Here is an 18,521-nt window from a genome sequence, read left to right as displayed (position 1 = left end):
ATCGTATCATATCAGCTTTTAAGTGTCCACTGCCAGACATAGGCCTCCCCTTTGGAGGGTTTTGCCATTAGTTACCACGCTTGGCAGGTGGATAAGCAACCGCAGTTAGGCTTTGAAGATGTTTTAAGAAGGACGCTGCTACCCATTCCTCGCCCTCCCTTAGTCACCTCTTACGACACCCATAGGAAAGGAAGAGAAGCCTAGTCTATGCAGAGTTCACACGGCTTTACATGCAGTGCTTGTAATTATTTAATACAGGATATTTTATATTTCGGTCACGTAGACGAAGTCGCGGTCATAGCTAGTATGTCATAATATATTTTATTGGAATACTCGCCATTAAAGACAAAACGATAAATAACTTTAACAAATAAATAATCATAATATAATTAATTTTCCACAACTTTAAGTTAGAAAATTTCAAGTCCAAATCGTTAATTCAGCACTTGGTTTCTCAGACGGCGCGACGTTAGAATTAAGCCACTCACTGATAAGCATTATTAAATTTCCTGACATACTGTGTAACATAGTTAATTGCACTTAATTACGGTCGGTTTTCTTGTTTATATAGTAAATATCATTACGGATTGTTGCCGACGTGAGTGATTAAGGTGTGAGATAGGTATCGGCCGGGCCGCTGTTGGTATCACACCTGCCGTGTCCGTTCCGAAGCCTCCTATTACGTTATTAACAAAGATTCCCCCACAAAGTTTTACAACGTTTTAATTGCGTTATTTAACGCTTGTTATTGCATCCGAATGATTTATACGTTTAAAATTTTGGCAAGTTTTGATTTGTTGTACTTCTTGTTTGTTAGTAATCATGTTTTTCTTTAGTCCTTGAATATGTCTTCAGTTGTGACTTAGATTATATTCAAGATTTATTTTGTAAAATTATATTTTCTAACCAGAATTCTAGAACAAAATATAACAAGGCTGATACAATTTAAAATCGTCTTCATTTAATTCCCCTTTAATTTAATCGTAAATTTAAATCAATAAGTAACTTGTACATTAAAAACTGTCTTGATGCCAGTGAAATATATTAATAATTAAATAAAAGAATATTTCATTAATAATATTGAATATAGAAAATTCTGTTATACATATGTATATATACGAGTGTCTACGTCTAACGTCTAATCTATATTCATTTCGCGGAGCTCGCGTTGCGTGCATCACTGCAATTAAAAACGTATAAATCAAGACGTTTGGTTCACATTCAACATACATACAAACATTGTTAATACACAAATAATATTGTTAGCTCCAACAACTTCCTTTTTACCAACTACGGAAGGTTTATGGTTTTAGCAGCAGCATTTTATGTATTATGGGTACGTTCGTCTGTGCGCTCACAGATCGTAAATGTCATGTCATATTTTAGCAAATTATACCATGTCTGAACATGTGGGGACTCCAGACTATATATTTACAATTATATATATATATATATATATACTTGTGTAAGTATTTTTTTAAGTTAATCTCGTACGCGACATGTGTTTTTCACTTAATATAAACGTCACGATATCAATTCTGTCAAATTTTGTCCATTGCTCTACTTTGCTCATATTTAATGGCCGTAATATCTTAAGTACGCCGAGAAGCATGTAAAATATTTTTACCTTAACAGCGGGAATGTCGATAAATGTATCTAGAACTTCAGTCAAAGAAAGTCAACAGAATAATTTAACCTCTTTTTAAATTACACATTTTTTATTTAGTTATAGTTTTACAAACTACATTTTGTCATCCAAAATATCTTAAAGTTTGAAGACGGAGGTCTAAAACCAATGTGTATTGCTAGTGATGACTAATGAAACCGAAACATGAGCCTACACGGTTGCCCATGTAGTAAGCCATGCCCAGTATGTAAAAGCTTTGAGTTACTAAGCTACCTATATTCGGAGTTTCTTTGCGTGATAGAATCCGAAATGAGGATATCCGCAAAAGACCCAAAGTGATCGACATAACCCGAATGTGAAAGCAAACTGAAGTAGTAATGGGCTGGTCCAAAGAACCGACAAGCGACGGAGAAGAAATGTTCTTGAGTAGCGAAACCATACCGACAAACGCAGTGTAACACAACCCTTCTTTAGATGGAGTTACGACCTCAAATGCGTTACAGGGAGTCAGTGAATGCTAGTAACCCAGAATCGTTCCTTATAGCAGTCTATGGGGGAGCCTTACATTTAGTAATGGGCAGATAACGGCTGATATGATGATGATGATGATGATACTACAAGCAATATTATTTGGTCATAGATTGAGCCAATAGATTTCGTAGTATTCCAAATAAAAAAAAGTAAAAGTACTAAGTTTTAAAGTCCGTCTTTATAAAAATTGATTCAGTTTAAATATATGTAGTCAGCGAGAACGTAATACAAAACCTAAAAGGAGACTAACAATATTAACCACAGAAATAATAGGTACATGATAATGCCTAGAAATAAAAACCAATATCAAGAATTAATGAAAAATCTGCTATTAATAATTGAAATAAATGTAAAAAAATCTAATATTAATTGAAATTATTGTAATAATGCCATCTTGTTACACATTTACATTTGAATTGAAATCTAACATCTCATCATTAGGTGTACGAGTTCTTTCCTGTCTCTCGATGAGGACAATAGTCTACGAGGGAGGCCTATAGCAGAAATGAACGATGAATGGATGATATTAATATTATGATAATGATTCATACTTATTGATTGATTCATATATAAAATATATGAATCAATCAATAAGTATGTATATATATACAATATAAATGTTTATAATATTGTATCATGATCATCAATTACAATCAATTGACGCCTCATGTCCAGTTGTGGAAAATCAACAAAGCTCCATAAGAGGCCGGTATTAGCCTACTATTACATCACACAGTCAAGCTACTCGTAGAATGGTAGAGACTTTTATAGCGAATTTTCCTTCTTTCTTATTGATATTATTCTCATTCCCTTTGTTGCTTCATACGAATTTCTAGGGATAAAAATGAGTTGTGACATTTGTATTTTTGTTCCATCATATCTTTTGTACAAGTGCGACAAGGAATATATATATATATATATATATATATATATATATATATATATATATGATTTATACTTATATGCGCATTGCGTATTGATTAATTCGAAAGGTTCGAAAGAAGAATTAAATTCATAATCATTAAATTATTAATTAAATTCGTACATCTATATGAGATGTAGATGGAATATGCTTCATTTATCCCGGTCACGCGGATGAAGTCACGGGTAAAACTAGTAAATAATAATAATGACCATTAGCATTACGATTGCGGATGAGCAAATATTGCCTATAACGTCAAACTATTGCGTTTTGTATCAATCAATTTTAGTATTTAACGTGTGATACATTAAAAATATATTTGTAGGTATATTTATATGTATGTAGATAAAGATATGTAATGCTAGATAATAGTTCGATATTGATTGAACATTACACCGACAGTCGTGTTTCCCTGCGTGTTCGCTACGCCGACAAAGATACAGTTTCGATAATCTGATACAACATTCATAATTATCTAATAAACTCATGTTTTGTAACCTTTACAGTTTGCCGCTATCGGCTTACATGTGTGTTGTTCAAATCAAATCTACCTAAATCAGCTGATAATGACAATAGGTAATTCGGCAATTCGGTTTCATGTTAATATTATTCTAACGACGTCTAAGAACGATTTTTCATCATAATTACATATTATAAAATATTATTAAAATTAATTAAAAGCCTAGAGATAATTTACGAACAAATTTCTACTTCATATATCACATATCGAACGAGGTTGCACTCGAAACCAGACAAAATAGTGTACAGGGAACGAGGGGTTAAGCGACGCGACAGCACGTACGGCAGACACTGGGATTCACGTTAATTCTCTTTTTGGAGATTTGCACGTCGATTGTCGATAGAAGCCGTTAGGGACCTATCTGTCAAGCCCGTACTGTCTGGTATAGCTCCGAGCGGTAACTTACTCAAAAATTAATTATGCCAAGCGCCGAACTCCCCAAAGCTGTCAGAATAGACTGGGATAATGTAGCAAGGAACGTGAATTTTGTATAAAGTGGACAGCTCCAGCCCATTTTAGTAAGTATATATCTTGAAATATTTTCTATTTACAGTACCTATCTATGACTAGCTATGTAACAGTGAAATAATATAGATACTTTATGTAATGATAGAGATGCATAAATAATCCTCTTAATATTATTACATATATAAATATGAAAGTTTGTAATGATTGATGGACAGATGTTTGTTATTCTTTTATGAAAAACTATTAAACTGATTTGAATGAAATTTGATACACGGATACATTGTCTCAACTTAACACATAAGGTTCTTTATATATTGATTTACGCGGGTGAAACCTAATGTAATACAGCTGTTAATAGTAAGTAAATTAGGTATTCAGTTCAATTCGTGGTCGTATCCGTTCAGGAAATAATTTTTCTACATTAGATTAGATTAGTATTCAGGGTTATGGCTCCAGATTTTTCAATGTGAGTTGTGTTGTCACTACTCGTACATGGGTTAAATGTTCTTGTTTGAGTATCAGTAAGTTTGTGTAAATGTAGGATACTTGAAAAATACCATTAACGATTTAAATCACGACCGAATATAATTACATTCTTGCATATTATATCATATAATAATATATATAATAGATGAACACCGAGGCTCAGTTGTAGACACATTGCTCTACGTAATTAGGTCCCAGGTGCGATTCTCGGTCGGGTCAATTTACAAATTGATCTTTTCTAAATTAACTCGATGTATGTTGTTTAGTTTCTCATAGCATAGGATATCCTAGCTTGAAAACAAGGTGATTGGTGTAATAATGTGGCACTTATTATAATTATTACATGTTTATAACTCACCCATTAAAAGGGTATCCAGCGAAGGCTGCGTCATAAGGATGATAAACTGTAGGGTAAGGCCAACTTGCCGCACTCGCTGCTAAGTTCTCCTTTAGCTCGATTCCTGGAGCCTGTTGTCAACATAAAATAATTAATTTAACTCTATTTTTACTATCAATACATTTTTTTGTCGTTACTAAGTTTTTTCTTATTTTCTGATGCATGATATCGTTTCGTAACATTTATTTAGAACAACAAATATTATATTATACCTGTAAACGATTTTAGCATGTAGTAGAACCCGCATTTAATGAAGGTATTAATGGATTAATTAAAAGAAGATACTTGATTTTTATTATCAAAGTTATAATCATAATAAAAATTACATTGTTCATTTTATTTAATAAAAATAAAAATAAGCTAAAAGTACTCTTTTTACCTCACAAAGTTAATTGGAAAAATACATTAATAACATAGTCATTAATGGATACTAACGTTCATAAAATAAGATTTTTATAAATCTTGTGTGTCTTAATTTAATTTTCTCCATTTACCATAACATTTTATAACAAATAAAAAATTCATTGTCATCAACTAACTATTAAATAACAATATCTTTAAATTCTCTTTTCACGTTTCCGGTAGCTTTAACCATAATCCATTACGAAAATGATGCTCGTTGGATTGATTTCATGATCGATCGCTTTAACGTTTCGTTTTAACTATTATTATTTAATGGGCCAAGATACGAGGCACACGCATCAATCATCATTCGGTCGACAAATGTATCTTTTTTGTCTCTTACGAGGATTGTTGAACTTTGCTTTCTTTTATGTCGTCGAGATAAACAACTAAATTTATTACCACTATTTGTATATGTATCATTATTGATTAATGTAGTGATTTGTACTGATGTGAAATAGAGCAATATTTATGATTTATGTTCTGATAATAACATATAATGTATAGTTAGTACATTTAGAGGTATACCTTGAAATTTGTGCACCACAGTAGTCGCATAAGAAGTCTGGCAAGTTAACGAACAGAGGGTCCAAAAATTTATAGCGACGCATTAAAAAATAACCCGGGAGCGAGTCTTAATGCGGTCAACCAGGATAAATCTATCAAAAGATTTTGTTGTCCAACAACTTCATTGGTGGCCGAATCGAAAATCCGATAATAAATTTTACTCAAGTACGACAGCGTAATCCAGTCGCGCTGTCGCTCTTTGTTGCTTCGACCTTTCTGATAGCTATAATTCCAGTTTTCTGTTACCTCAAATAATCTTACTAAGCCGTAACGCAAATATACCTGTGGATTTATTGTATGTTGTTAACGTTACTTGCCCACCTTTCTTAGCTCCAAGAAAATATTTGCAAAAATAGATGAGTATGTTTAATTTGCAATGATTTACGGTATTAAACTGCGGGTTCATATTATTTACTTTAAAATTTAATATTAATTATCAATCATCTAGTTACATAAGAATGTTTTATTGTAAAATTATTTAAATTTGGATTCTACAAGGCAAAATATAGGCATGTCAAATATTATGTTTACCACAACGATAATAGTCGACAAATACCACTGATAGAACATCCAGTAGGAGTTATAGTCGCGACCATACTCTTTTTTTTATTAATTCTATCAAATATGACATTATTGGTAGTTCGTTCCCACTGTCAAACCGGTAAAGTACCAGGCGTGAGGAGACAGATATAAAATCATTGTTAAAAAGCATATGAAATAAGGTTGCCCTATAAGCACCGCATTTTTTTCTACTCAACATATAATACAACTCAATATTCTATCTAACGATCTCTCAATGTCGATGACAGGTATTGAAATATACTCTATGACCAAAAGCCATAATCTTTATTGGTATCAACATCATAACTTTAATGGAACCCACCTATAATCCCTTTAACATTAACATGTTGAACTACGAATATTTTTATGGAACGAATGAGTTTAATCCGTCAAATGACGCTGTACGCACGCAAACTCAGGTAGCATTTGAAATAAATATCATTGGAAAAGTAAGGTATTTTCATAATAATAATATCATATTTTATGAATTTATTTGGAATGTTAAATTGCTATACTTTTACTAAACAAAATGAAATTAATATATAAAATTCTTTTTACGGTTGACTCAGTTTTTATTGTTGCTTAGTTTTCGATCGTAAGTTTATTTAGGTCATTATGTTTTATTCTGCAATAAATTAGTATTATGGCCAGTATATAAACTATAGTGTTATTGTGTAAGTAATTATGGATACGTATCATTTCTATAATTATTTATTTATTATTGAATGCTCACTTGAGCCAAGACTCACGTAAATCTTCATAGATGTTATTATTATCATGAATTACGACTGTCATTAACCACAGATCTATTAGTGAGCTGTTAGACAGTGCGAGGTGATGACTTATTTTGGGTTACTTCGTTTAAACTATAAATTATTATTTTTTCAATATAATAATAACGTCCGTTTCCTGCGACGGCGAGCCACATGTGCGAATGGAAAGAGTTCAAATCACATTAGAAGTTAGAATATATTGACGTAGAATATTTTCCATTGCTTTATTTAGATTTGTCTACAGTATAAGCATATAGCGATAATAACGGTCACAAGATCATTAATATAAATTTTACATGTAAGTTTATAGAATTTTTGCACTCGGATCTGTCTGCCTACACTCTATGGGGCTTGGCGTGAATTGAGAAGTGTAGAGATAAATAATGTAAGGTTCCATTGTCACAATTATCAACGTTAAAGATTAATTGTGTATCACACCAAACAAAAAGTTTCGTACACTACCCTTACGAGTCAAAACAGAATCGTGAACTATAGATATTATAAAAAGCATGAAAAAACGCGGAGGCAGGATCCCATTGAAGGCGAGACGTCGGGCGGTGCGAGTTAACACTTTCGCCGATGATATATGATCATATCTCTATGAATGATTGAATCATCTGCCGAGACACGTTCACGGCCCCACCTTTTAACACCTTCCTCCAAAAGTTTTACTACACATCATATATTACGTACCGTGGCTACTTTTATGTTGTTATGATCATTATCATTCAAAGTCACAACCCACACACATGGCTTTGATGGTTCTTGCTCATAATACAGACAGTGTTTTTTATTATTTAATACTTAATTAGAAGTTCTTTTAATGTAGAGTATTTACAAGAAAATTTCTTTTTATTTATAATTTTATCTTTGTTGTTTATTACGTTGTAATTAGTTTATTAATTCGGAATCTACTTGCATTACAATGTATATCTTATTTTTAAATTATTAAAGTACCATATAAGACATGGGCTTGGTTTTAGAATTTATTAACGTGATATAATTGTTGACTGCCAAAAGAATTTTATGTCAGCAACTAAAGGGACTATGTCAAAACTCATGAAACAAAAAATATTTTTATCTGTCTTTATAAATATTTTTTACTTTAAAAATGTAGTTTTTTGCCTAATTTATATAGGTATTGAAATTTACTTTTTGTTTCAATGCAATATCTCAATGGAAGCAGAAAACTTAAACCGGATTTCAATATAAACTCAGTTAACTTAAAATATAATCCTACTGTACCCTAAATTCAGACAATATATTAAAATCCTGAATAAAAGAAATTGTTAAACTTATTGAGCTTATTATCTGACAGAGATAGGAAACAACTTTTTTGAAATGATGAACAAAAGGATTATGATTCTATATCATACGGATTCTTGTGTCGTAAACTTATTGTGGTACCTACTTAACACGACGCACAGCGACCGATCTCCAAATACTACTATTTTGACATTGGATCCTAATTATTTTAAAGTAATACCTTTTGTAAATGGCGTAGCATAGAAAAAAAAAAGTTAAAAATGAGCTGTCTCGATGTTACCGAGAATAATCCCTTTGATTTAGATGATATCTCATCTTGGAATGATGTGGATTTAAGCCTTTGTGAACCTAATTAATTCTGGTCGTAGTTTAATGCGATTAAAATAGTGACAGTTTATTTGGTAGTTGAACGAAACAATGGCAAATGGAATATTTGTTGTGGCTAGATGAGTAATGACTCAAATGAAGTATAGTCATAGAAAAAAAACAAGAATTTTTATTTTGTCCATAGTATTGTTCATTTAAGGCTTTACATTGATTTAATAATTGTATGATAAATCAATAATCGTTGTGGATTTATATTTTGATTATCAACTGATTTAAAGAAAAGAAAAGATTCACATTTTATTGTATGCATGTATGCTAAGAGTTGTCTTTGCTAATCCTGAACAAATCTTGAAGATTTGTTTATTATAATAATATATATAAGGCCCAGCTGATGATAAGCGGTTACAGTAGCCGTTGAACGCTTGCAATACCAGAAGCATTACGTGGGCGTTGCCGACCATGAAGAAACCTCTTTATCGCTTTTTTAAAGAATCCCAGGCTAGAGTCTCTTGAGAGAGTCATTCCATAACGTGAAAGTTAATGGGAGGAAACATGTCTGAAATCGCGCTGTACGCGACCATATAGGTTCTAAGGTATGAGAGTGAACTCTCTGTTAACGGTAAGCTGTACGACGGTAGCCGTTATTTATTGGTATTTTTTAAGAAAAGCAGAAAATAACATTAAATATGTTTTAAGAAAAGCAATTTATAAATTTTGTTGTTAGATGTGAACTTAGTAACAATGAAAAATATATCGTAAATAGTTTTCTTTGCAAACGACTATGGCATGAAAATACATATAAATTTCTTTAGACAAATATAATTAAAATTTATTTATCACTGAACTTTATGAAACTTTTTTAACTTTTATATAATCAAGGTTTTATTTTATTAGAAATTAAATTTAGAGCGATTCGTTTTATTTCCATTTGGAGTTTTAAAAAAATTATAACGTTGCGTATTCTAGTTATTTCAGGTTTCCAAAAAATTATAAGTTTCTCAAAAAATTATACTGTTTATTTATTATTATAGATATGTCATCTCTCCTGAATTATTAATATTGCTTACTTTAGTCTGTAAATTCGTTTTAATATATTTATTAACACACTAAAATATAATTCCGCATTCTCTATTCTTTTTATATTTACAAAAATTATTTAATATAAAAGTAAAGGTTGTGCAATAATACCTATTATTTATTACTAAACATTATATTTATAGACCTTTCAATACCTATACTCTTACAAATGTATATAATTACCTAAATGGAATTTCACGGTAGGTATCTTAAAATTCGCTACTAATATTTTGGAGCGGAAGTACCGATTTTTTGGAAAATGATTGAAGTTAATAACTATTATATTACGCCTACTATATCATCTTTTTTATATTTTTAAAATTTAAGATATAAATGTAAAAAATATAAATAAATTTAAGTAATTGAATTTATACGTCAATAAAGAACGTGTGCAATCGTGGTGATACATATTTTAATTTACATTATAATGTAACCAAACTAATTTGTCCACTATAGTGAATACTAAAGAAATATTAACTACATATTTTGTAATAACAGAAGCGTCTTAGAATCATTGCATTCACTCGCCTATTGAATTAATCTATATAATTATATAGCAAAATTTCTTTATGACTACAAAATTACGCTGTTACCATTATCACAAGACGCCTATGATATGTAATAGTGACCTCAAAGATTTTAAATAAAATCTTAACATTAGAACTACTTCTCTCATAAACGAATACCTATGATATTACCTTAAAATATTTTTTAACTAACAATTCACAGGGTAGGGTTCAGGGAAGCAATCAGGGAAGTTTTGAGAGTGTACACACCGAGAAAAAAATATTCTAGTAAAACTATTTAACGTACTCATCAAGTGATCAAGTGATTTAATTCGGACTTATATACTCTGATTAATAAAAATAAAAAAATAAATACTCCAATGAATCAATTAATTAAATTAGCGATGGGTCTCTTCATTTATGTTTATACACGTGTATGTTATATTTAGTTTTTATTCCCATTATGAAGGTAAAATAAAATGTCTTTCAATCAAAGTATTAATGATCGTTTATATGTATCGCACAAAAACAAGTAAAAGAAACTTGTTTTAAATCTATCATATTTAAACATGTTGTATTTAAGACGTAAACAACTATTGAGCGCAATAAGCTGCAATTTGTAGATATGCACAAAATTTATATTACATGACTCATTTATAAAAAACAAAATGTCCGCAATGCACTACATATTCGTGATATACTCATATGTTATATTTTGCATTTATTTTTCTAATCTAAATGTAATTAACCAATCGGATGAGTAGATAAATAGTAATTATAACCTACATTTTATTATTTGCAAATTGAAGATTTCAAAATCATTCTAGCAAAGCATTCATAAGGATATCATATAATAATTTAACAGCGCGGAAAATAGGAAATTTATAGGAGAAATTAATATGAGGGGTTTCAATAAGAGCAATAAAAGCGAAAACAATAATTTTAAAATTTTGTTGTCCCTATGTTTGCTCTAGCAGCACACAAAAACTACTACACCGAATTGGATGCGGTATTCCTAAATGTCTCACTTAATATCTGGTATATATTTTATCTTGATATGCGATCTAGATTTGGTTTACGAGTATTTCATTGGTTTTCCTATTTTTAAAATCCACGCGTACGCGCGAAGTAACGGGCAAAAGCTAGTATAGTAAACAATAGATAGACCTGATGAAATTTACTGAAGAATAAAAAAGGTAACCTTTTTATATATTATTATGTGTAGCAATTATGCTATAAATGTATAAATGTTAACTGTCATCTAAGTATAGATAAGTTGATATTAAACAACAACGCCCATTGATAACGCTGCCACTTCCAATGGTTAGGTGTTATACCTCTTAAGCGCTACATTTAAATTTCTTTTTGCGAAAGAACACGATGCAAATTCACGTAATCAGTACCTACATAGTAGAGGTGTGTATAATATCTATATATTGTAGTGGTAATAACTGTATATTGGCCCAATAAATAATATATCGGTTATCTAATATATAATATCGAAATAAAGCATCAGATTGAAATGAATGTAGATATATTTTTGATGTGGATAATACCGAAATGAATGATGCCTTTTTTCCGCCATTAATGTTCAGACGGACCTAATATATAGATATCGAAGCGGTATCGATATTTTACCCATGCCTACTACATAGATGATTTTATTAAATTTAATACTATTTCTAAAAATAGTTGTCAAGAGGTAAAGACATTATAATAAAATTATTTTATACAGCTAGTCCTAAGGGCTGCCTTTTATTCTATATTTTACTAGTTTGTTACTAACTAAAGCGTATCTTTGCATATTCATGAATAGATTTTTCAACACAATTTAAAGATAACTTATCATCAGTTAAGAAATATATGTTTACGACATTCTGTACACTTATGTCATTCAATTTTTAGTGTTGTTATAATGTTTCAAGAAATATTGTTTTAAATGAACAAAATTTGTCTTATCGTGTATTGCTTTACTGTGATATTGCCTTGTACCTACTCATACTTGATTAACTACACATGTAATTTCTCTATTCGGATAATTAGGTTGAAATTTGTGTCAACAGTCATGCTTAATTATCGCAACTAATAAGTATGAATAATTTGGTAGGTATCACAAGCTAACATAATGTCAAGTGGGTGATCTGTCAAGTGTTGATTTCGCAAAATCATGTTCTAAGTGAAAGTAAACTAAGAGAGGTATTCAACAATAAATAGTTCAACAAATTGATATAATAATATTGTTTTTAAGTCTATATTTATTAATTTTGTAATTATTATATTAATCTCACGGTTCATTTTTGCATGTAACCTATCTGTAGTTGAAGTATTATTATTTTCCTAATTATCTCTGTATTTAATCTGTATTTATTCACTGTTAATATTTTAAATATGTTTTACTTTCTACCTGCCATTTAAGATTGCTTGAGTGACTGTAATAGGTATATATTATAAAATATATGATTGGTACTAACAGCGTTTGTGTAGAACGGTGGCTGATCAGCAGCGAGTGCGGGGAAGTACGCGGCCATGCCAGCAGCTGTAGCAGCTGCCGCGTCGGAGTACGGGGCGCTGTACATAGACAGCGGCACCCCTGAAGCCAGCCTCTGGTAGTTGAGAAATTCGTACTGGCACGAACAAACAGTTTGTCCAGTGATAGGGTCTTGGAATATTGTGCGGCCGGTATCACAGCAGCGCGGCGCGCCCGCAGCCGGCGAGCTAGGTCTCCCCGCACCGCTTGCACCGCCCGCACCACCGCTCATTCCCGCTTGCGCCGGCGGCGGACTGTTGGAGGCTGTCGATATGGTGCTCTGTAAGTTGTAAATTTTGAAATGCCTTTATGGCGCGTTTTCTCATTCGCTATTGCAGACATACAGTTTTATGGAGGCCTCCGTACGCACAGCGTATACACATGTACATATGTACATTCGCAAAGCAGAATGTGGTATGGTTACGTGATTACTTACTCATTATAAAAGTACACGACGCGTAACGTCGAGGGATAAAATAAATTATTAGCATAGTAAAATTTAATTGATGGATAGTAAATTACTATTTAACGATTGTGTGAAAAGGGGTGAGAATAGATGCTGGGCGTGTCATGTGCATCGTTAGTATACGCAAATTCGTAACGCTCCAGAAACCCCTTTGAAACGAATGAAAAAAAAAAATGCAATGCATCGAAACGCTAATACGATTCTATTAAAGAATTTAGAATTTAGCAACAATGGCTTCGAGAAGGACATATTGTTGTCGTAATAGATTTATTCACTGGACTACCTGAATCAATACGCGGCCGCAGAATAAACATCCGCTTGTGTCCGACAATAAAGCAGAAGATGCGAACTTAGTTCGTACGACCTTTTATTAATTGAATACTGCAGACTCGTATGCGGATAAATAACTTTCTAAATATTTGTCATTTGAATGAAAAATGGTCCCCTACCGTCCAACGTTCTTTGTATTCTGTATGGGATTAGAAACCGAGAAATGCCACCCGAGCGCTTATGATACAACTACATGTCAGTATTGAAAGAAAATCATAATTAATACCCCCATTGTGTCCTTTCCGTGTTATTATAGGATATTTCCGGAAAAAAAATATTGTTATGAATGAAAATTGTCCTGATAGATTAATGACATTAATCTTTACGTAGGCGATTGGGCCATGTGACACCACTATAATGATTCACTGTAGATGTCTTGAGATGCGTGTAGTGATAGGTTCTATGCATTTGACAACAAGAAATAGAAACTTGTAAATTGTGAAACCATTACTTGTTTACTTAACCTATAATTGCGTAAATAGATGGTTTTTCCATTAAGTAAGCCTAGTAAAGTCGCGTCGTGGGTCGCGGTTGACTATGGACTAAGCTGGTGCCCTGACCCGTCTGTCTGGTATATGGCTTCGCCTTTAACACACCGCATGTCACCGATCTCTATGTCTTCCACTGTTATCAACTCCAACATTTTGACTTACGCATTCATCAGGGCCTATAGTGCGACAGGCTAAAAACATTTGTTGTGTTAAGGGAATTATTGAGGTAATCCCGAAGCCGTTAAACGTCGAATCCCTGTATTACCTACATTACATACCCTGCATAGTTATTTAATCCTTGCTCGCTAACATTGTATATACACGTCGCGGTTCCAACTGTAGGTGTTCAGAACTCGAGCTACCTCTCGTTCGACCTAATGAGTACGGTAATAGAGATTATATTGATCTGTATGAGGGGTGCGGCTGAAATCGACGCCGGTGCTTAAAAGGGATTCAATCCGTTCAAATGATACGTATGTCTGTTGGATGAAATGACATAATTTCTGTAGTACAGCATGCCCTCTTTATCCGGTCGGCCATTGTGGTCTGTATATATGGGTATGTGTGCATAAAATTTTCATCATGTTTCACCTATGTACATGTACGAGTATGTGCCTTGCTGTATCGTGTTTCACCCCTTTTGGCAATTATCAGCATATAATATTCGTTACCTGTTTAAAGTATAATGAAAATCAATATCTGCTGAAGATTTAATATAATCTTTAGAATCTATGTACAGAAATAATCCCTTTTGTATATTACTATTTGAAGTAATAATTATGTTCACGCCACATAGACAGCGCAGAGAGATAGTACAGTAGTGAAAAATAGTATGTTTAATAAAAATAATATATAATTTGAAAAATAGTACAGTAATAGCTATAAACAACTAAGTTGTCCAAAAATACGTAACTTGCTTGCACACTAAACTTAATCTAGTAAATTTAATGATATTTAAGAGAAGATGCTCGGAGTAAAGTTAAGTGCACGTTACTAGTAAGCCGTCCCGGCTTTGCTGGGATGCAAATTCTCCATAAAAATGAGTAAATATATAAATTATAATGAAACCATATTCAAAACCGTACCGTGGTTTAGAAGAAGTAAGTGGAGAAATAGGTAGACGCCGTGAGTAATATTGTTTTACACTATCTAAAAATAAAGGCATAATATAAATTCTGAGATTTAGTTATCATGCAACTCGATGAATTACAAATCTTAAACTTAGATTTTAAATTCCTACTGAAGTTTATTATTTGTAAACAATTGTAACTTTTGTAACGTTTACTGCCAATTCAAATACTATCGACAGGGACAAGCGTTAAAGTAAGTAAATGTACGTCTTTAAGTATCGGTTATATGTGCTTATTAGATAAAGAGCACAAAAAAGTTGTCATCATATCCTTTTCAAATATCGGACGGCTGAGGATTAAAGTGCCGCTGCACCTTATCTTTAGCAGACATCTTTTAAAAAACAAACACGAGAAGTATTCTCTTTTTGTCGTCTTTTTTATCGTAACCCGCAGGATGTGTTAGAGTCGTTAAGCCCTTTTAAGTGTTAAACCATGTAACTGAATATTCGAGCGTATAAGGGTCCGATCTATTTGTTAAATAATGTAAAAAAGTTAATCTTAGAGAAATCGGACCCAATGACATGAATTTCGTTAAAGACATCAGCGCAGCAAAAAATATCGATGACATGTCGCTCACAACTAACTGCGGGTGATGTCGAGACTCTGCTCAGGTACCACGGCGATTTTTTATCAAAGCACTACCTACGGGGACATCGTTAAAGTATTAAATTTACGATAAGACATACGATATGCAGGACTAAAATATAGTGCTTGCTAATAGTTAATTTGTGAACAAAGCGACACTAACAATGTTTGTTATTATAGATGGCCGAGCGCAACACAATTGCAGGCCATCTCTGTGTTCCGTTAATCTTGCATGATCTGACAATATGTAAGACAACCGATGTATTAAGATCTCTGTTTACAGTTCTCCGAGGACATTGGTAGCGTGTTGTCACTAAAGTGTCAGTGATTCGAGTAGTTAGTACGAATGCAGCTTAAGCTATTGTAGCTCTCAGAGTAGTGAATGGAAATGTTTAAGAATTAACGTTCTCAGCTAATTTTTTCGCACATGAATAGGATAATAATCGCAATCCGATCGATTGTTGATAACGCAGTCGTGCATCACGGCAAACTACGCTATCGTTACATTCCCGCCTTGAGAAAAATGTGTGCGAATTATTCCAATCTGGCACATTTTTTTCTTTCTCTAAACATCAGGTTAATTGCAATAGATTGTTATCTATTATAAAATCATTTGTTTTACAGCGAGCAGTAGCAAAACTTATTGGTATATGGCATAAATCTACATAATTTATTCACACGTATTTATTAATTTAAACTTTATTGACCAATAATATTATACGAAAGTTGTACTTAATGTTAAATATTTTCTATCAATCTCTGAGAATTGTGGTCGTGTGGACTCCAGAAGAAGTTTGTAGTATCTAAATATAATAATTATTAAAAGACGTTTAATTTTCTATTACACATTTTCACGCTATATACTCTATACTTAGATAAAATTGTACTAATGTATCTTGTAATCTCTGTGCAAATTTCTACCCTTTGAACCGAAACACAGCCATGTATGCACAGCTGTTCGGCGGCAGAAACATCTACTACTACCGATAAAATTAAAATTTGATTCAATCCAAGACAGAGAAACATCACATTATATGTATATAATCTATACTAATATTATAAAGACGACAGATTTAATTGTTAATTGTAATGAATAATTTCAAAAGCTACTCAACCGACTTCAAAATTTGTTTCATTTATAGAAAGCTAAATTATAGGCTATATATTATTTTCAAAAATTCTATCTACCTGTGCGAAGCCTGACCCGATCGCTAGTATTAAATAAAACCAGAACAATTACACAAATTAATATTACAAATAAAATGGTCCAAATTTACATTTATTTTTCAATCTTTTGAGCTTTTATTATAAGACGTTATCTGTCACTATTTAATAAACGACCTTTTAAGGTCTTGTCTGAACATTGTCATCTTTGTCGTCGACCTCTTTTTTTAACTCGTTTTTCCAATTTATTTCTAAAGTGGCTGCTGATATCAAGAGCTTGTAAGGTAAAATACTAAAGAATAACACCAAAACTTTGTTGGATGTGTGCAGGTAGAAAGTTTGCCATGACATGAGCGTTTAATGTATTTCTGATCTAAGTCTCGGAAGGAACTGATCGGGTTTGTTACTATTACTACTTGCAATATTGTGATTTGATTAACGATGTCTTATATAGATTTTATATATATCACATAGAGAAGTCACAATTGTGGTCTATGATAGAGCCAATTAGAGAACGATGCACGAATTTGTTAGCCCGTCAAAAGTAAACTCTTATGTATTGCAAAAAAATTATAGTAATTAAGCCGTCCGTGAAGCTCCTATTAGAACCATAACATATTTTGAGATATTATATACTTAATATGAGAATAAATCAACATAAAATAGATAAGAAAAAATTTACAAATATTAAATAAAATAAAATAATATCAAAGACACATAATTATGTATATGAAAAGGTCGACTGACCAAGCTATTAATAAAATTAAGAGAATAAAACTGATAATTGATTATATTAATGTTACCAAGTACCTACACATTGTCATAAAGCCATAAGCTGATTCTTATTAGAATAAATTCATTTTCTAACATATCGTGTGATCCGGTCTTAATTATTAACGTGCCAAGTCTTTGCGTGAATAGGAAAACTGTTAATAATTAATCTCTCATACTAAGTTTTTTGCAGCGACTTTTCAACGATCTAAGATAGGTATAGTGATTGAGCTCGATATAGCATGATAACTTTATGTCTGACATGTGCCTTTCTCCAGGAAAAAAAAAAATAATCCCACTGGATGAAGCATTTCGAGTTCAGTAACCTTTATTAAATGAAATGATAAGTAAACACCTTTTCACAAACATATAATTTAAAGATTGCCTGTCGTCATTTCTAAAGTTATTTCCATAAAATTGTGACTTTAATTGGACAATTACATGGTGGATCACGAGACGGGTAGGTGTCTATTTCGACCGCAGCCTGTATCAAGATATCCGTGTAGATAAGAACACAAAATTGGCCCACCCTCGAAATGCATAATGCCTTTGAGGAAATTCACACCTTCTCTAATTAGGGTTGAATTAGGGAAGTATAAATATCTGAAAGGAACCGGCGGCTATTCT

At 32.1% G+C, this 18,521-nt stretch overlaps 1 protein-coding gene across 2 annotated transcripts in view; it reads right to left on the bottom strand.

The window, feature by feature from the left end:
• LOC113518967 (homeobox protein caupolican) overlaps positions 1-18,521 on the bottom strand; it is a 62,432-nt gene that overhangs the window by 25,430 nt on the left and 18,481 nt on the right. The window contains exons 2-3 of one of the 2 annotated variants that reach the window (XM_026904011.3): positions 12,902-13,237; positions 4,913-5,022 (exon numbers count right to left, since the gene is read on the bottom strand). In XM_026904011.3, coding sequence (XP_026759812.1) covers positions 4,913-5,022; positions 12,902-13,237 — 446 coding nt within the window. The remainder of the gene's footprint in view (positions 1-4,912; positions 5,023-12,901; positions 13,238-18,521) is intronic. The other variant, XM_026904019.3, reaches the window with a different exon arrangement.

Source organism: Galleria mellonella, unplaced genomic scaffold (genome assembly GCF_026898425.1).
Source record: "Galleria mellonella isolate WM207_F2 unplaced genomic scaffold, CSIRO_AGI_GalMel_v1 utg33, whole genome shotgun sequence".
Taxonomy (NCBI): domain Eukaryota; kingdom Metazoa; phylum Arthropoda; class Insecta; order Lepidoptera; family Pyralidae; genus Galleria; species Galleria mellonella.
This window is presented reverse-complemented; position numbering and strand designations above follow the sequence as displayed.